Raw genomic sequence first — 21,454 nt, forward strand, 5'->3', positions numbered from 1 at the left:
ACATCGAAGTCGTGAAAGCGCCTAGATTGCCAGTATTTTAATTAGTTTACGAAAATGCTTTCAGAAGATAGGGCGAATTCCTGCAAAAATTAAATTTCCTGAACAGTTAGGAAAGTACATCTTGTGGCACGTATCCACAAACGACAAAGCCATCATTCGTTTGTCGAGAATCATCGGCAAAGTTTTGATGGAAACTTATCGATTTCGGTCAAAGCAATTAAAAAAACATATTTTTTATTTTTATATATAATTCAATTATTTTATTGAAATCACTTAATTATTCGTAATTTTACGAAAATATTAATTCTTTTTACATTTAAATTTTGTTGATAAATTTAGTTTTTAACATACATATATACATAGCCTTACATATTTCTATTTCATTGTAATTCTAAAAATGGGATTTGTTTATTTTTATATAAAATACAATTTACTGTGTTTCACAAAATTCAGTCAGGGACGGGGCGCAGATATACTTGTATTTATAAGTTGTTTAAGGGTGGGTAAAACTACACACATACATACGTATAATTATTTTATTTATGTACATTTCCCTGCTTACGCCTACACTGTTCACATACAGATTGCGTGTAAGTATATGTGTGTACATTTTGTCGCAATATTCGTGGACGAATACTTTTTGAAGCTAGTGTTTTATTTTAGCATTTAATAATAATAAATAAGCAAATATACCATTATAGTGGATAACAAAAACAAGAACCAGTTTAAACAAGAAACAGTTTTCAACTTACTGCTTAATTAAAGTATTACTAAACTATAATTAAACGAAGATATATGTTTGTATGTATATACATACATACACACTAATGTACTGTGTATGTACTCGCACACCTAAGTCTATTTCATTTGAAATGTTTTCTTTTATTGATTAGGCTAACCGCCAAACGCACACGCGCACACAGCGGGAATTAAATTCCATAAGCGCTGTTTGGAAAAGTTCATTCATCTCCAAGTGCATCTCCACCTCCTTCCGCACACTCATTTTCATTTGGCCTTCGCCACGTTTGCGCCACCGTTGCTGCTGTTGTTGCTGTTGCTGTTGACAACGGTAGTCGTAGTGTTGGTGTTGCCCGCGTTGGACTTGGTGGTTGCGCTGCTGCTAGTTGACGCAACGGGTGACGCTTTCGGACCTGGTACAGCCAGCGCTTTGCCGCCGCCTACACTACCAGCACTATTATCTAACAGCTTATCGGCTGGATTGTTTTTAAACTTTTGCATAAACTCGCTCAATGCCTCGGCGCGCTGCATGCGCGTGAATTGCTCCAGCATAAAGGCCTGCTGATAGCTGTAGTGATGACTCAATTGTTGCGCGTTTGCGTATGGATAGAACATGCCACCGGGCTGTGCGGCAGCCGCAGCCGCTTGCACCTGTGCGCGCAACAGATTATCCTTGAAAAGTTTGCTGAAGTCGGCAGCGGAGACGCCGCCCAAGTGCGTAGGCATGCCGGGTAAGCTAGCGGCCATGGCGGCAACTTGAAGCGCAGTGGGCGGCATATTGGGCATGGCTGGTAGACTTGGCAATGTTGGCATGGCTGGGGGCATGCTGGGGTGTGGTGAATGTACGAGCTTGTTAGCGTTGGTGCTGGCGTTCGGCGATGCCATAGTTGCTGGCGTCGTATCAGACTTGGCGTTCGTTGACAACTTAGCTGACGACTGGTGAGCAGGTGCAGGGGATTTGTTGGACTGTGGTATGTTGGGTTTTGCGGCGGTTAACGCGTTTGGAGATTGTCCGTTTTTAGGCTGTTGATGTGCCGCTTGCGGTTGTGGCTGTTGTTGTTGTTGCTGTTGTGCACCTGGTGATTTTTTAGGCGGCGATACTTTCTTAGCAGCATGAACTTTCACCGCTACACCGCTTGGCGCCGAATAAGTGCCTATAATGTTACCAGTCGTTACCTTCGGCGGTACAATTTCAGGTATGGCAGATGCAGGATTTTGTCGCGGCAAAATTGGGCGGAACTTTTTGCTCGCATCGACAGCGGTGGAGCTGTTTGGCGACTTGTGTGGGTTCTTGCCATTTGGTGACGCGTTGTTTTTCTCGGGGCTGTGCACGGGCGATTTCTTCTCTGCGCCCGATTTTTGTTGCTCCGCTTGTGGTGACTTCAGAGGCTCCATCACCTTCATATTGGACTTTTGATGGTTGTTGTCACTTGCGTGTTTTTGGTTCATCTGACTTGGGGCAGAATTCGATTGTGCTGACTTTGCTGTGGAATTCTGGGTGGCAGCTTGTGTTTTATTCGCGTTATTCGATGTGTTGTTGTTGTATGATGATTTTGACGCATTGCTTTGCGATTTTTGTGTAATTTGCGATAAAGTTGTGTTGCCATAGTTTGTAGATTTTCCTTCTGAGTTGTCACGTTTCCCAGGGGAGCTTGTGGTATTTGCATTCGTCGACGGTGGCATAAGCAACTTTAGCGACGAGGCGTGCGGAGTTGCTGGTAACTTCTGCGCCGGTGGCGAAGCACGTTTGCTCTGTTCCAAAGTCTCACTGGATTGATCGGGCAACTTTAGGATCTCAATGTAGTTATTCACAGGGCTCTTATGTTTTGGATGCGAAGCATTATTTGTCTGCGACTCGCTATCTTCCCGTGTGATGGTAATTGAGAGCGATGAGGGAATGTTTATGTTACAGGAAGTGAGTAATGATTTTACTTTCAATTGCTTCTCTGGTGGATCTTCTGGACTGGGACTGCGCGCGAAGGGATACACTCGTTTGGGTGTCCCTTGTAGACCGCCGCCAATATCCATTTGTTTATAATTAGCATTGTGAGAGGGCGAGCTATTACCGTTTGTGGTGCCAGTATTGGCATTATCTTTCATAGTGGGTGGCGCTGGGAAAAGTCCGGCCATTTGGTTGTTCGCACCACCTAATATACTTTGCAAGAAACTACCACTGCCGCCAGATGGACGCGGTGTATACTTGTAAGTTGGTACTGTCGGTATGTTATAGTTCGGCATATACTGCGGAGAGCTGGGAGAGTATATTGGCGAGCTTGGCGTGTACATAGGGGTACGACAACCGGGCGGAGCCTCATTGCCTTTTGATTTTGATGCATTAAAAAGCGCAAGGTTCAGATAATTATTCGAATTACTGGTTTTTCCATTCTTTGCGCCTAATTTGTTGGCACTGCTCGCAATACCATGACGCTGCTGATTCACACTCTGAGACTGTGGTTTGGTTATTGGCGCAGGTGGTGGTCCCATCAGACTATTATCGGCGGTGATAGTTGTGCCACTTGTGGTGGTCTTTGGGCCGTACACTTTCCCGGATGATTTTGTATTACTGGCGATTGATTTAATTTCAGTACCGGCGTCCTTTAGCAACTTATTGACGTCACTTGGTATGTTAGCGAACGGATTAGGACGCGTCGACTTCGGCAGAATAGGTTGGTAACGTTTCGCAATTGGTGTGCGATTACCAGGCGCAGCCATCTCAATGCGGGCCACAGACTGTGGTAGAGGTAGAGAATTAATTTTATGCGCTGCGGAAACACTAATTTTTCCAGAAACTTTTTTCGGCGGCAGACCAATTGGTGGACGCATAATTGCTTGGCTGCCCGTTGTTGAACTGACTTGGCTAGTTTTTGAATTAGTTGTTGTTGTTGCTATGGTGACAGCTGCATAACTTGTGGTAGACGGAGTGCTGTTGGTGCTTCTTGGTGGCGGTGGCATAAGGGGTTTTTCATTCGCTGGAGTAGTCGGCTTAGTGATAGGAGATGAATTCGGTTTGGCTGTGTTTGCAATCGGACTTGGCGGCAATTTAATTTTGAAATCTTCAGCCGGTAGTGGCGGCGACAATTTCGGCTTCTTGGCCACATTCTTAACAGGTTCCTTAATTTTGCGCTTAGACGGTACGGTGGGTCCCTTAAAAACGGTGCTGATTGTCGTCTTAAGCGAATCGCGCGCTCCACTGGTTGGTGACTTAACAACCACCTTATGGGTAAACGCCGAAGAGCTAATGCTTTTTGGGGATTTCGGAGATTTTTCATGTGCTTCGTTTTTGACAGCTTTGATCGGCGTCAACGAAAATGACTTGAGGAACTGTGACTTTTGTTCCTCCTCAATGGATGAGGCAGATACAGGTGACTTTTCAGTTGGTTTCGGTGTACTTTTCGCTAATGGACTTAGTTTTGTCTGTGGACTAATTTGTTCGGCTTTTATAGTTAGTGGTGGTACCGTTAGCGGACTGGGTGTCTTAGTTTTGCGTTCACTTTGCTGTGAATTCTTGGGACTGGACTCTTTATCGCGTTTGTTTTTCTGTTTCCACTCCTTTTCAGGGCGCACAGACTTAGTAATCTCACGACGTTGCGGATCGGACATATTTATAATTGTCACACTATTATGCTTCGATAAATCAATTTTTAACTTAATATTTTCGACTTTACGTTCATCACGTGGTTGTTCGGCGGCTTGCTTTAAAGCCTCCTTAGCATCCCGTTTCTCTTTGGACGACTTCGGTGAGTTATGCGCATTTAGCGCTTTCTCGGCTTTACGCTCAGCCGAAGAGTTGGAGTGTGAGCGTTTGCTTTCTGTACTTGAGCTGACGGCGGAAGCTTTTGAAACTTTGGCTGGCTTTGCCGGTTTCACGACTGCTTCAACACTCGGTTTAGCTTTCGATTCTTCAGCTTCTTCAACTTTCTCTTCTTTAATATGTTCCGGCGTCATAATCAGTTGCTCGTTAGTTGTTAAGGCCGATGCAACTGGTTTCGGAATTGTTATCATGGCATCTGGTATGGGTGAAATGGTTTGTGTAATTTCGTTACCGGGAATTTTCGGTGACTTCAATGCTGTTGCGGCATCTACAACCTCATCCTTAATTTCTAACGGTACTGGTATTGCTACAGGCATTATGGCTGCTGGTTTACGTGCCTTGACAATTGGACGTAAAGAACGTTTTACACGAAAATAGAAACGCATTGGCGCATCACGTTTCCATGTGTAAATGTAAGCAACATCCATGAGCGTGTAGTGATCGAGCAGCACTATCGTCTTCACCTTGTACATTATGTCAATGTTGAAACGCTGCGTATCGATATCGAATTTCCCGTGTACGAACTTCTTCAAGTGTCCAACAGTGCACATTGCGGGACACTGCAGGTAACGTGGCTTCAACAATTCACCGTAATCGCTATTCCGTCGCACAAGTTCACTACAAGAGATGCAAAAGAAAAGATGGAAAGGACCAGAGTTGTAGCAATGTGCGTTGATAAATTGGGTTATAGAAACTAATTTTAATGTGCAAATAAAGTTCTATTGTACTTCGTATATCTATTACTCTATAGTTTTTATATACATAAGTATGTTTGTTGTTTGCAATAACATTAATTAAATTGTTACTTACTCTGTGTCCGCGAACTCCAACGACAAGGACATACAGTCCGAGGGACTGAAGATAAGGTGTTCGGTGTCTTCGCCACGTTGTTCAGGTGTAGCCATAGCGGCTTCGGTCGGCCGATCCTTGTAAAAGGCGCGTTTGCGCATCAGTTCTCGTTCATAGAGTCCCGGTACAAGTTTATAGACGATGGCTTGCAACGTTGTGTCGGGCCTGAAAATAAATAACGGGAAAGATGTTTTGGTTAAAACTTTTAATATACATATATGTACATATGTACGTATAAAGTATATGCAAATTATTTAAAAAAATAGTCGAATCAAGATAAGAAGGAAAAAATTTACTTTGTTTTTTTTTATATTTAGTTTTCATAAAATAAATAAATACAATAGTTAATATTTTTAACTTCCGTTATGATACTGTCAATTAAATGCAAACATAATATTTCTTTTATTACATGCTTCACTTAATTATACCCTGAACAGTATATATTAAGTTTGCCACGAAGTTTGTGACACCCAAAAGAAAACTTCAGAAACCTTATAAAGCATGTACATACAATCTAAGTGATCAGCGTAACAAGCTGAGTGGACTTAGCTATGTCTGTCTGCCTGTCTATATGTACGAATTAGTCCATAAGTTTTTGAGATATCGATCTGAAATTTCGCACACGTCTTTTTCTTCCCAAAAAGGTGCTCATTTGTTGAAACCGCCGATATCGGATCATTATAGTTTATAACTGCCATACAAGCTGATCAATCCAGCTCAAGTCCTTGTGCATATATATGTATGTATGTAAAACTTTATTATTTGACAAATTATACTCAACAAATTTGACACAGATTATTGTCCAAGGCAAAACTATAGATAATCTCCGAAGAAAATGTTCTAATGGCGCCACTGTAGCATATGCATATGTACATATGTATGTATGTAGCTATCATGCATATTAACTGCTCAAAATCAAATTTTTGTATAGAAACTTTTTTATTTGTGAAGGGTATAATAGCTTCGGTGCAGCCGAAGTTAACGTTTTAACTCGTTTTTACATCATGTTTACGTAATACCAAAGGATTTAATTTTTTTTTAACATTACATATAAATTGATTAATTTGTCCCGAACAGATCTGTATACTAAAGACGTAATCTGCTCAAAGGTCGTATAATTCTCGAAAGTCAATGCCCTGAAAATCCACCATAACTACCATAAAGTTAGAAAAAATCGCATTTAATGGCTTCGATTTGGCCCCTTTCATAGCACACTGCCTGCAATGGTTGGGTTTAAGGTGCTTTGTGACCAGGGTGATAATACATGTATGTATGTATGTACATACATCCATATGCACATATGCATGCACATGTGTATTCAAATCTAATGTGGTGTGAAAAAGTTTTCATCTTCTACAAGGCGAACGAACCTACCAAACCAACGCCAATGCTGTTACATGCATGCTCGCACATACAAACATACATATGTATATACATACATAACTATACGTTAGTACGTCGGTTTGTATGCGTGTATGACTGTGCTTCGCCCTTCCTAATCACAAATATTTCAGCAATGTTTCATTTGAGTACCGAAGCATTTGGCTAATGCAAAGCGCAAACAAATAAATGCTGTGCACACAAAATGTACATATTCATGAATACATACAAACATATATATGTAGATATGTACATACATACAAATGTATGTAGAAATAGACACAGAAAGATACCAAAGACTTTTGCTGACGACAACATCATCAATGGTGAGGCAAATTCAACAACAACAACAACAACATCAACAACACATTACACTAATGGTGTCGTAGCTGATGGAAATGTTGATGCTGATGGCAGGAGCGACGTACGTGGCGGGTGACTTTATCAGCTTGAAAATGTGCGCAGCGTTTGTGCCTGTTGCCCAACGTCGCTGCGGGAATCTCGACAACAATGACGACAGAACACAACACTGCATTTCGGATTCCGCGCACATTCGATATAGCAGCACAGCAACAATAACAACAAACGTCACAATGATAACGAAAGCAGTGGTAAAAGGAAAAAAATTAAATTCAATGAAATAAAATCAAGAAATGTAAATAAAACAATAAACAATGACTAACTGCACTCCGACCCGCAACACCCGAGCCAAAATGAGCAAGCGATAACCAAACTAGCGGCGCTGAGCGTATTAAAAAACGCGAGAGCACAATTTCGTCACAAACATACAAACACTACAGAATTTTTTCTCTTTAAATTTTTTTTTGTTCACATATGTGTACCTTTTTCGACACTACGTTTTGTTTGGTCCTTCGTCAAATCATCATTCCATTCCACTCGTTTATCGTCCATTTGAATAGCTACTTTTCTTTGTTTTGCTACAGATTTATGCTGCTTTTTTGCTTCGCTTTTCGGTTTGTTGTCTGCCTGAGAACGAAATGGGATTCCTCAAAATGCGCGCCAGAGAATGGAATATTTGGAAACGAACGGTACAATGTGGAATTGACACATAACTAACTATGCAGCCCACTTCACTGGTTTATATGAGTCGCTAACAGCTGTGCTCGCATCGCAAAAGTCACAATGTGTCAGCCCCAACGCATACTACACACATATGCACCTACATATTTACATATATGGAAATGCATGCCGTCGGCAAATCGAAGCGAAACCCCGCCCGCCAGTTAATTGTAAGTGTTTACGGCACTGCATGCGGTACCAATGCAGCGGCCAAATAACGTGAGATGTTCGAAAGCGGGTTAGAAGATGACAACAAAGGCTAAATGTCGAGATTCTCAAAAAATAGTAAGGGCATGTAGTCGAAAGAAAGAAGAAAAATAACACACGGTATGACTTAAATTCACTTAATTGGCATTTTGATTATGTTTCGGGAAAGCGGGTTTTATATTCCCCCTCTGGTGAAGCGTTGCCTTTGCGCAGATTGCATATGCCATTTTTTGTCGCTGCTATTTCTATGTATGTACATACATACACACATTCTTTTACCAAAATGTATTTTTTTTACCTCTGGCAGTGAATTCTGACTGCAAATTCGCCCCTTTTGTAGCAATCGGAAGCCGTGCTTTTACACATAGAGACGCACATACATATACAAGTATGTATGTTTCGAATACGGCTATCGGCCACAAGCACACATGCCACATTACGTGGCTCTAGATGCCGTTAATCAGATCATATCGACAAAGAACGAGCTTGTCCCGCAACAGCCGCCGTCGAAGGGATGTAATGCAATGCGAAGTCGTGATTTCTGCGCTCAAAGGAGGGTGATTTTGTGCAAGTAGATTCCGAATAAAATATTTTCTGTGAAGATGAATGAGGTGTGCGTTTTATCTACTGTCGGACAGCCAAGACGCTGATCAAGAAGGAAAAAGTAATGAGAAAAATACTTTGAAATGAAGTAATTGGCAGGATTAATAAGAACGGTAGTAGATTGTATTTTTTTTGGCGTATGGGAACATCTGTACATCATATATATGTACATACTCTAGATAACTCTATGTATAGATCTGAAACTTTTTTATTCGCTGTGCAATTCATTGGTAAAAAGAATTGGGTCGTCTTAGGTACAATAGTCAAGCCCTATATAACAAAAAATTAACCACATGTCGGTTCATCAAATAAATTTTTGAGGTCCCATCTGCCAACCTAGCTTTTAATATTATATAAAAAAAACAAGAAAAATCGTTAACTTCGGTTGCAGCGAAGCTATAATACCCTTCACAGATACAAAGGTTCCTTACATAAACTTGATTCCGATCTATTTTCGTTAAGATACCTCGTCAAATAAAAAAATTTTTCATACAAGCACTTGATTCCGATTGTTTGTTCCGACAAATGAGCAGCTTCTTAGTGAGGAAAGGACAGGTGCAAAATTTCAGATCGATAGCTTAAAAACTGAGGGACTAGTTCGCGTATATACATACAGACAGACGGACAGACAGACCGACTGGCTAAATTAACTCAGCTCATCATTTATGTATATATTTTATAAGGCCTCCGACGTTTCCTTTTGGGTATTACAAACTTCGTGGCAAATTTAATATACCCTGTTCAAATATACTTATTACTAAATATTAAATATACTTTTTTGACGACAATCGCATCTTCGCAAGCTCTATTCTGCTTCTTATTTTGTATTTTATTTGTGGAAAGGATTATTTTTTCTCAATTCTATTACAGACATAGATGTTTATAATTTCAATAGTCGGGAGGCAATCTTGGTTGAGAACCATATAAGGTGCGTTCCAAAGTAAACAGGACTTAAAAAAAAATACAGAACAAATGGTTTTATCGGCAAAATCAATTAATTTTATTCAAAAATAGTCTCCTTCTGCTTTAATACAGCTTTTTGCACGGTCCAAAAGCATGTCGAACGAGTCTTTAGCTCGTTGCCCGGTATGGCCGCCAGTATGCCGGTGCAAGTCTTTGAATGGCCTCCACGTCTGCATAACGCTTTCCTTTCATCGGCAAATGCATATTTCCGAAAAGGTAGAAGTCGCACGGTGCCATATGAGGTGAATACGGGGAGTGGTTGATTGTTAAAATGTGATTTTTGGTCAAATAATCGGCCACAAGCGTCGATCGATGAGACGGCGCATTATCGTGCAACAAAGGCCAACTTCCATCTTCGCAATATTCGGGCCGAACACGTCGAATACGGCGCACCAAACGATTCAAAACTCCAAGGCAAAATACCGCATTAACGTTTTGGCCGGGTGGAACAAATTCTTTGTGGACAATACCCTTGGAATCATAAAAACAAATCAGCATTGTCTTCACTTTTGACTTCTCGAGGCGCGATTTTTTGGGTTTCGGCTAGTCCGGAGCCTTCCATTCAGCACTCTGGCGTTTCGTTTCGGGATCATATTGAAAACACCACGTTTCGTCACCAGTCACAATCTTGTAAAGGAAGTTCGGGTATTTTTTTGCCTCTTTAATGATGTCCTTCGAATGTTGAATTCTGAGCAATTTTTGGTGGTCAGTCAATCACCGCACCGATGACAAAAACATACTGACACTTAAAACGCAATAACTTCACTTCCAATAGATGAAATGTCATGAAATTTTTACTGGAAGTCGATAAAGGATAGCAGATTCTAACGCACTAGTCAAGATATAGATGGCGCCACTAGAGTTTACTTTGTTACTTTTTTACTGTTTACTTTGAAACGCACCTTGTATTCATTATGATTTTAATCATATCTTTTTCAATTCGAAATTATTTAAGGTATCCCGAGTTCCACAGGAGAACAGTAAGACTTATTAGCTGGGTATACACAGGGCTGTAAATATGTAAATATATGTTGTACTCACTTTATATTTGGCTTCGCCGTGTTTATCATCATTTCACAGCGTGGGCAGTACTGTTCAGTCCGCAAATGTTTGATTAGGCAACTGTGGCAGACTGTAATGAAGAAAAAAATTAAATTAAATAATAAAATATAAACCACATCAACATATATTGTACATATGTATGTAAGTATATAAGCGTATGCAGATATTATATCCCCTACCTTGAACAACAAAATTATCAATAAACATATGTACGTATATGTATGTATGTTATTCATTTTAGTCGTTCCATATAAAATAATGTAAAAAACGGTATAACCGAACATTTTATATTCTCTCAAAGTCAAATGGTATACTCGTTTGAGAGTTCTTTGTGGATTGACCGATATTTTCGGTAAAAATTCATCTATAGGCACTGGGGTCCACATATTCAGTACCTACGGGCTTAAACAGTTTAGGTTCGATTTCGACAATTTTTGGTCACAATTTGGTTGAAATTGGTTAAGCAGATCTCAAGATATGGGTTTTCACCTAAAAGTGGACGGTGCCATGCCTACGTCTAATTTTGAACGCGGTTCCTATAAAGTCATCTTATACCATCCTACAGACAAAATTTAATGTCTCTGGCGTGTTTAGTGCTTGATTAATCGCGCTTTTAGTAGTTTTAATAGTACCGTTATATAGGGAGAGGACGGGGTCGTCACCTGGTTTCACCCATTTTTACACTGTCGATAGAGGTGCTAAAAACATTTGTTCTCAGTGAATTTCATTATTATAGTTTTAGCGGTTTAGGAGATAGGCACATTAATCCTAGTAGGGGCGGGACCACGCCTTCTTTATAAAAAAAAAATTTAAACTGCAGATGCCTCTACTCCTTACTGTTATGGCAATTTATTTGTTTTTGATTAATGGCGTTTGGTGGGCTTGGCAGTGATTTACGCCCATCTGCAATACCAACCGTCTTACGGTACCAAGAAATATGTGTACCAAGTTTTATAAAGATATCTCAATTTTTACTCAAGTTACAGCTTGCACAGACGGACAGACAGACAGTCACCCGGTTTTCAACTTCTCTCTCTTCATCCTGATCATTTATATATCTATATATATATATATAGGTATAACCCTATATCTAACTCGATTAGTTTTAGGTGTTACAAATAATCGTTAGGTGAACAAAACTATTATACTCTGTAGCAACAGGTTGCGAGAGTATAAAAACTTAACTTCAGCTACACCGAAGCAATAATACCCTTTACATGTGTATTTTATATAACATAAAAAGGTATAAAAACATCTTTACTTTGGTTTTAATCGGAGAGCCCGACAGTGGCGCGATCTCAACAATTATTTCCGAGATTGTAGTCTTGCCTTAGGTAATGATTTGTGTCAAATAAAAAAAGTGCATATCTACACAGACATCATTTTAATCGTTCAGTTTGTATGACAGCTGCATCATATAGTGGCCCGATGTAGGCGGTTTCGACAAAAGAGCATCCTCTTGCGGAGAAAGAGTCGTGTGCGAAATCGATATCTCAAAAACTGAGGGACAAACTCGTGTATATATACAAAAAAAAAGTCAAAACTCAATTACTTGCTAGAGTTTATGGTTGAAACCGGCATCTAATATTCTTTTCTACGATGAACCTAAGCTATGTATGTGTGCATACACATATGTTCTGCATAAATCTTCATTAATTTGGGTTGGATACTTACACGAATGCAAACACTCGACAATGGTTGTGGCATCGATGAGATAACCATTACACAAGTGACAAATTATATGCGGATTCATGACGCTCAGCAGTACTTTACGCGGCTTATCCACAATCAGATTATCCGCAGACGCATCGTCGGCGGTAACGAGTGGATCAGATTTTTTCTTTTTGGCTTCCGTCGGCGCCGCAGACGCAGTGTCCTTTTGATTTGTTGTCAGGGTAGGGGGCGTTGGTACTTGATTAACAGTAGTTGTAGTGATTTTCGCAATTGTTGTTGTGTTCGGTGCTGTTTCCTCCACCTTGACGATCACTTGTTGTGGATCGCATTCCTCCTTTATTTCCACACCATTTTGATTAATAGCCGATTTTATTATTGTCTTCGCATTTATTGTGCTTGTTGCAGCTGCCACTTCAGCTGATGCTACTGCTGGAGCTGCTTCTGGTGTTGAAGTGGCATCATTACTTGTGATGGCCGACAAGGCCAACGGATTCGTAGTTGATGATGGGGACGAGGCTGCTGTGGCGGTGGCGGAAGACGTCGGCTGTGGCATTGTAGTCGTCTTTGTCGTCGGTGATTTAGTGCTGCAATTAGTTTGCGCAGGCGACAACGCGGACAGCGACGGCGACGGCAATGGTGACGGTGACGGTGACGACGTGCCAACAACATTGCCAACAGGCGAGGAGAATTGCGCGTTGTTCACGCTTTTGGCAGTTGCGCCATTAACGGTAGCATTCGTTGTGCTGGTGGCATGGGTGAAGGACAATTTTGTCGTTGTATTTGTATTTGTGTGTTTTTGCATGTCATTGCTTTTAGCCTTGGTGTCATTGTTGGTATTTTTGTTCGTTTGCTGCTGCTGCTGCTGTTGTTGTTGTTGTTGTTTCTGCTGCTGCAGTTGATGATGCTTCATTTGGCGCACACTTTCCATGCTCGCCGAATTCATGCCACCATTGTGTTGCATGGTTAACTTGTTGGTTTTGCTTTTGTTGTGAGTTTGCTCAACTATGTTGTTATTACAGTTATTGTTCTTTATATTGTTGTTGTTATTAAAGTGCTGCTTATTCTTGTTGTCTGTATTGCCACCAGTAGCAGTGTGGCATTGCTGCGAAGGTGCACCTTGTTGTTGTTGCTGTTGCGAGGACACCATTGGAACGCGGCTAGGCGAGGTCGAAGTGATGGCCGCGCTGGTTGTAGTTGTTGTTGTAACAAATGTGGATGCTGGCGATGCAGATGGTGGTGCGAGACCAGTGCCCACAACTGATGTGGCTCCTGGCACTGGTGACATTGTTGCTTTCTGTCACCCACAAAAGAACGTAACAAAAATCTGGAAAGCGAAAAACGAAAAATTGTTGTTTGAAAAAGCGAATGAAAAATTGGAATTTATGTGCTCCACGGGGAAGCCGGATTAGGAGAATATAATTAAAGTGAAATGAAATGTTTTGTTAGATACACTGACTATATGAATGTACAAATGTATGTATGTAATCATACTGCGTAGTATATTTGTAAGTATATATGTATGCATGGATATAGCTGATATATGTATGTACGTAATATTTGAACCCAGAGTAGCTGCCCTTTGCGATTGTTCGAATAAGGAAGACATTAAAAAGCGATGCACCAAAGTAAAGGATCAGATTTAAAGCACTATACACGAGAATTTAAAAGTATACTTGGGGAAAAATTAGAAAATATACGCGATAGCGAGAAAATGAAAAATATATTCGATTCAAAAATTCCACCTGAATTTGGTTAGAGTTTTGTACTGGTGGAGTCATCGAAAACTTGACTCATACTAGTCGTCCAGCCATCTCTGTTAATGACCATAACTAGTTAAAGAAACAGTGCTTGAAACCATGGTGTTGGCATTAGAGAGATTGCAAAGGATCTCAAGATCTCTTATGAATCGAATAAATACATTTTGGTTAATGTTTTGGGTACGAAGCCAATGCTAGACCCTAATCTGTTACAAAAATTAAAAATGGGTTTATGAATATGATGTTGAGACTGTCCCGCTTCAAAAATGAGCCGAAGCCGAAAAAACAAACAACAAAAACAAAATTTACTAACGGCACTGAAAGCCATACCAGCTGTAATTATAACAGGTGTACGTTAAATTGGATTAATCATGAACATTTTTGTATTGAGACCCTGTGTTACACCTAGGAATTTTGGAAAATAATGTATAAATAATATTTAAAAAAAAATATTTTTTTAATATATAGTATATTATGTATGTACATATTTAGCTAGGACTATATACATATGTATCTCTGTTGATGTTTGAGTCTTGCTCTTTTGAATGCATCAACTATACGATATAAAGCCCTTAATATACACAGCCGTCTATATACAAATACATATAATTTACATACCATATTTCGCATTTCAAATAGGCCACTAGAAACCTTTGACTTTAAATTTTATTTAGTGGTCATACGTTCATACTCTATACAAATCCATATGAATTAAAGAGAATACTGGGCTCTTAGAGGAAGTAATAATCAAAGCGAAACAGAAAAATAAGTTATTTTCCGAAGAAAACTTTAATAAATTCTGTGTTTATTTTTCGTGAACACAATAACTAAAGATAAACAACGATTGCACGCACAAGTAGATAGTGAATTGAGGAAAATGTGCGCCAAGGATAATTGAAAAAGAAGTTCAATGACGGTCTTCAGTTTAACTTCTTAAAGATCTAGAACGACAGACACACATATATATGTGTATGCTGGTTAAATATGTAGTAAAAATAATTTAAAGAATGTGTATATATGTAGACATGAATACTTATATAATTATGTGTTAGGGTGAACCAAAACAAATAAAAAACTAATGTTTCTAAATTGGATTTTTAACTTAGTTTTAAAATGTATCGGTGGGCATTCAAATCCTCTCATTTAAATAACACGTAAAAAATCTGGTTTCGTTAAAAATGTCTTAACTTTTAAACGATTTAGAATAACATTTTTTACATCGCAGAATCTTGTAGAGCAGTGAGATCAGGTGTATTATATTCTAATTCAAAAATTCCTAGTTATTAAGTACTTTGAAAACCGAAAAACGCAAATGATTATTTTTTTCGCGGTATGCAGCGTCTTTTTAGCCTAAAAATATGATATTATTTTTTTTTTTAACTCACCCTAATGTGTATGATAGTAAACTGATACATTTTGGGCAGAAGCAGTAAAAAAACACCCATCATATGTCCGGAAGAAAAGTTCTGCCCTTTAACTTAGATTAAAAAAAAAGTAGGAAGTCAGGAAGAATTGGCAAAATAAAATAAAATATATAACGAAACTAAATATAAACTGACAGGAAAAGAAAAAGGTGAAAAGTTTATTGCGAGCAGCTTGAGGCCAAACGAAGTAGAAAAAAAAAATGTCAATGACTGACAGGCAATATTAGTGAAGGGACAAAAATTCGTACACTAGCTAAACAACTTTCAAGTGAAAGCATGCGAAGCAGACAAAATATACAAGTAGGTAGTATATGTACAAAGAAGTTTGAGCCCGAAGCTCATTGTAATGGCTCCTGGCCGGTTGGCCCACGCCAAAATACGGGTTTGCCCTTTGAGCGCACACGAAATTAAAGACTCGACAACCCCTGTACGAAAAATTACCCAAAATCTGTTTTACTTGATACTATTTACGTACATAAACAGTACAGACATACATATGTACATACACATATCAGTACTTATACATAGGTACTGTAAGTACAAGCACCAGCACCAACATACCAACCAGTCTGTAATCAGTAGCTCAACAGTAGCGGTGGCAACCCAGTACCGAACGATAAGGCAATTTGAAAACATGCACAGTTGAGGTCGGATCGCTGCCGTTGCCGCTGCCGTTGCCGCTGCCGTTGCCGCTGTCAGTGCCGCTGCCGCCCTGAAATAATATAAAAATTGGAAAAGCTACGGTAAGCTGCACACTGGAGACGTCGAGAAGGTCGGTCAAAGGCGAAACAGGCAGTTCGGTTGTGCTGAAACTACAGTGAAGCCACGTAACGAAATGGAACATTGTGATTATGCCGCATCGATGAAGGGGAGTGTGAAGAGTTAAAGTTAGCCGCCGGCAGTATCTTGTATTTACTAACTTTATATGCGCGTGTAATGCTATATATATATGTGTGTGTGTGCTATCGCATTTACTACTGCTACTGCTGCGTCAATTCTCTATTTATTTGGGTTTCAAGTAGATGTTGTGTTGCTACAGCTGGAGTTCATTGGAAGAGAGAAGGCCGTCTGCTGTGAATGGATGAATATCTGACGAGGCAGTGAGGTGTAAAGCAATGAGCAACATACCTATCTAAATGAACACGCTATTATGTTGGAGAGGGGGTTGAAAAGCTGAAGCATAGAGTCATACATACGCAATTACATTATACATGCAGCATAAGTAATACTTGTTAATATACAATATTATATAAATTCATACACTGGATGCACATAAATGGCAATGAGATATAAAGATGCTTTACGTTGGCATATCATATGCATACATAAATACAAACAAACATATGTATGTACTTACTAAAGGAATTAACAACTATGTGTGTGAATATGTGAGCGGTCTCTGATCGACTTTCATGAGACAGTTAATGAACAGCAAGTCATTGAAAAATGAACTGTCATCATCGCAGCCTACAAGGACTCTTCAAGGAATTTCGTGTCGCAGTACGAATAATGCGATCTACACAGGATCTACTTATGTAGGTAAAACTGGATGGAAATGTGAAATGTGAGCTCACAGTTCCAATGTATGACAAACAAGCAAACTTCCCCGTCTCGTCGACAGATGATCAACAACAACGAACCAGACACAAAGGCACTGTGCAGAATGTGATAAACAAAAGAGAATTCGCAAAAGCGGTCGACAGAAAAGGTTCCTATAACATCAACAACAACAACAATGGTAAAGAAGCATGCAAACAGACGCACATAAACAGATGCAAAAGCAAATGTTCAAACGTAGCATGTAAACAAAGCCACAAACATACATACATACAAGCATGCTTACAAAATATATATTTACGTATATGACTTTATGTATTGTAAATATCTATGCATAATTACATAGATATGCCCATACATAGATAATATACATGTGTGTATGTGCGTAGGAACGCAAAGCCCGCATGCAGAAGCCAAGTATGGCTGGCACAGGCGAATAAACGAACAAAGGAGTCAGCAAGGAAGAGCATATTTGGATAACCTGCACAGTGTGTCAGTTTGCACAACTCGCATCAACGATAAATGTTAAGAAAACATCGATGATAGCTAAAGAAAATGTAAGTCGTATTTTTGAAATATAATATAATGGCTCAAAGGTATTCAAGCTTCTGAATGAAATTTTGAGTGATTTATAGATAGAGTTCGACTGTTGTAATTTTTTAAAAAAAATTTAAAATTAACCATGTAATGGTTTTTAAACATTCTTTTTTTTCGTTCACGACAGTAAACCGCTACAGAGTAAATTTTGAGCTTAAGATTTTAATTTTTACATCGAATCAGATATTGAATCTTATAATCTAGAAATTTTAAAATTGATTTTTTATTAATCTCATGAAAATTAAAAATTAGACCCTAAAAACTTTAATTTTTACTCCCAAAAGCGGAATTAAGAATTTAAATTTTAGTTCTACCATACGAAAAGCGGAATTGAGAATTGTAAATTTTATTCTTAAATTCAAAATTAAAAATTGATAAAATATTTTTTTAATTTAAAATCTGAAGTAACCAAAAACACAAATATTATTTTTCATATCAAAAGCTGGAATGAAATAGAAATAAAAAGTAAAAGATTTACATATTTCTAACTGAACAACTATATCAAAAGATGACCAAAATGGTAGCACTCGAAGTACGCAAGTGTGAAATAATTTAAAGTTCAAAACAAAAATTTTTTTTATTTTTTGTTTAATTCGGTATTTAGGATAACAATTTTTATTTTTTATTTTAAGCTCAATTTTTGGGATTAAAAAATTATTCGCAGTTTTTCAAATCGGTATTTGGGTTTAGAAATGTGAAAATTACTTTTGTTTTAAAGATTTTTGGGGGTGACAATAAAAAAAATTTATTTTAATATTAATTCAATTGTCGTTTTATTGCATTCTTTGCTAGCCTGCTCACGAAGTGCTAAAGCTAGGACTATTTGTAATTAGAATCAAGAATAATAAGTTAAATATATTGTAATGAAACTTATTATCTGGGAATGTTTCCGAATTTATTATTTTATAATATACATACATAAGTCACTGTGTTAATCCTTTTGAAATAAGACACGTGTGTACGTCCCGACAATAGTTTTCTCATAACTAAAATGGAGACTACGCAATGTTTATATTTATTTTAAATATGTCCTGTCTGGTATTTCAAGATACAGATAACGGTTAAAAATAATTTTTGAATATTTTTATTTGAATTGATATTTATTAAGCATAATATGCTAATTTTCTAATTGAAAATCACTTTTTCAATAAATTAATCACTCGCCCAACTGTATTATGAGTAATTTGTTTCGCTTTATATGCACTGTGCAACTAAATGTGTTCGAGCGCCGGCTCTGTTAATGCTCTTCAGCTGCGTGCATTATATCTATGTAGATACACATACACATCTACGTATATACGTAAATGAAGCGATATACACGGATATACCGATTTATAGTATACATATGCAGTAGACGAAGAGAAAAACGCAAGCTGCTTTCTGCCTATGACTTCGAACCAGAGCTGCTGTTGTTGGTTTTTATGTCAAATCTGCCTGCGTCGGTGCTTTCGTTGTCACTACAGCATAGCTGTTATTTGCTGTGCTGTTACTTCTGTACGTTCGTTATACTAATGTTGTCGTGGTCTCGAAGTGCCAGTCGTTTCTGGTTGTTATTGCATGTGATATGCCGCCTGGCTGTGGAAGAGTCGCACCGACTGAGGGTAGGAAAGTAGTACTCGGAAAGCCGTTACAGAGGCGAAATGAAATGAAGTAAAGCAAACCGAACGAAGTGAAAAGGCAGAATGCCACGATAAAAATACACATTAAAGAGATTGAAGTTGGACAGCATATACTCACACAATAGTATTTATGTAGATATTCATGCTTATATATATAATTGTACGAGTATATAAGCCTATAGTGGTGTGGTAAATGCAAGTAGGCTTATACATACATATATTTGTAAAGGTTTACATATAGTTTGCATGAATGTATTGAATGAAACGAAAACTGAAATATGAAGATGTTGATAAATAAATTTCAAAAGCAAAAAGGAATCAGAAAATTGTTTGTTAGTTAATGGCAAGTTGGAAGGCTAACATAGGCGTAAAAGGAGCTGGCAAAGGTGGTGGTGGGTTTTGTGGCTGATCATGCACAAGTTTCATATTTCAAAATTTAAACAAAATATTTTTACCTTTAATGAACACGATGAACGTGTGCGCTAATTGTAACGGAGTACCAATGCAGCTAGTAGAGCGCTAATCTGTTCGTAATGAATACAGACAAATTTAGATAATACGTTATCAGGCTGATTGCGTATATTGCGTTATCCATATATGTGTGTATGTTATTTATCCAAATTGGAGAAGACAATATTCATTTGTAATCCAAATTGTAGTTTTAAGTATATAACTTTAACCATTTTAACTTAACCAATCAAAATCATGATTTATGCACTTTTCTTAATTCATTAACTTTAATTGTTTTTTTACAACACTTTTTGCAGGTTTTATTTTAATCTGCTATGAATTTTATTATTTTTTGTATGCTTGCAATAGTTTTATTCACTTTTTCCTATTCCTTTCTTCACACACACTGAATAATATCGGCACTAAATGCACTTTTTTCTGCTTCCTCAATTTATTTTCCACTACTTTGCTTTAAGTACACTTTTATCGCTTACTTTGCTTTTTTTATACCCGCACGTTACAACATTCACTCAAACATACATATAATTTATGTTGCTGTTGTTGTTGGATTTGTACACACACAGATACCATAAGCACAATTCAGTAAAATGAAACGTCAGAGGTAGCTGGCAGTCTGCCGTCGAAAAACGTGACAACCGTATTTGAAATACTCCGAAAAAATTATTATCAACGCACAAGCACCCTGGCGTTATAGAGAGGCGCTACACACTTATTTATGTATGTATATGCGTGCACATGTATTTGTTCTCTTCAAACACGATAGCAGCGTTGCTAAAGCGACTTTGCGACAACCGAAGCGTTTTTTGACTGCGGCGACGTTTGCAGCACTACCGACATTAGTATTCCACTTACACACACAAATATATATATATACATGCAAAGTGCACTCTTCGGCATATGAACAGCTTCATTTGTCTGGCCTGTAGCTGCTTCTCCTTCACTTATTTAGTCAGCGTTACTTTAATTTTTAGTTATTTCCACCTTATTATAAACCTGATATTTTTTAACGTTTGTAAATATAATAATTTTTTTCTGTTTCCAATACTTCTATATTTTTTCGTTGCAAAATTTGTTTACTTTATTTGAACATTTGAAATTTCTTTGAAGCTATATGTTTTCTTTGTAAAGGCGAGAAACACTAATTTTCCCGTCAATAATAAAATGTTACCACACAACTTAACGTTCCGTCTCGAAATGAGCTCTAGCGCTACGCTCTGACTCGCTGTAACCATGAACCATAAACCGTCTCGAAAACACTCAATTTCATTTATATATCACTTTTTATATAGTCAGACCGCAGCGCTTGCTTCTATATACAAACGCAGAGGCAGCGACTTCTGCTCACACAAAGCAATACACAGAGCAATGCTAATACCTTGTGGCGCCGGACTTTAACGAATTTATTTTTTCTTTCAACGCTCATCCTCCTTATATTCTCTCTCTCGCCTTATATACTCGTATAATATCTGCTCAACTCAAGCTGTCCACGGCGCCTCTATTTACTGCCCATCCCCTTATTTCATTCGCAACAGCACTCATTCATTTCGTATACACATATACTCACTGCCATCATATTTTCTTTCTCTTCCTCTCTCGCTCATTCACACGCATCGTTGCCGTGCCGCAACGCAGCCATTCGACCGGCCCAGTCCAGTTATACTG

The 21,454-nt window shown here is 38.4% G+C and overlaps 1 protein-coding gene across 1 annotated transcript; it reads right to left on the reverse strand.

Moving 5' to 3' along the window:
* Window positions 1-230: 230 nt before the first annotated feature.
* On the reverse strand, window positions 231-20,994 carry Psc (Posterior sex combs). The gene is made up of 5 exons (XM_014246692.3): window positions 19,777-20,994; window positions 12,368-13,691; window positions 10,673-10,763; window positions 5,360-5,563; window positions 231-5,167 (listed from the first exon to the last, which is right to left on the reverse strand). The coding sequence occupies exons 2-5, from the start codon at window positions 13,650-13,652 to the stop codon at window positions 1,006-1,008; spliced, it is 5,742 nt and encodes a 1,913-aa protein (XP_014102167.3). The 5' UTR covers window positions 13,653-13,691; window positions 19,777-20,994; the 3' UTR covers window positions 231-1,005.
* Between the last annotated feature and the right edge of the window lie 460 nt (window positions 20,995-21,454).

The sequence above is a fragment of the Bactrocera oleae genome, chromosome 4 (assembly GCF_042242935.1).
Source record: "Bactrocera oleae isolate idBacOlea1 chromosome 4, idBacOlea1, whole genome shotgun sequence".
Classification (NCBI taxonomy): domain Eukaryota; kingdom Metazoa; phylum Arthropoda; class Insecta; order Diptera; family Tephritidae; genus Bactrocera; species Bactrocera oleae.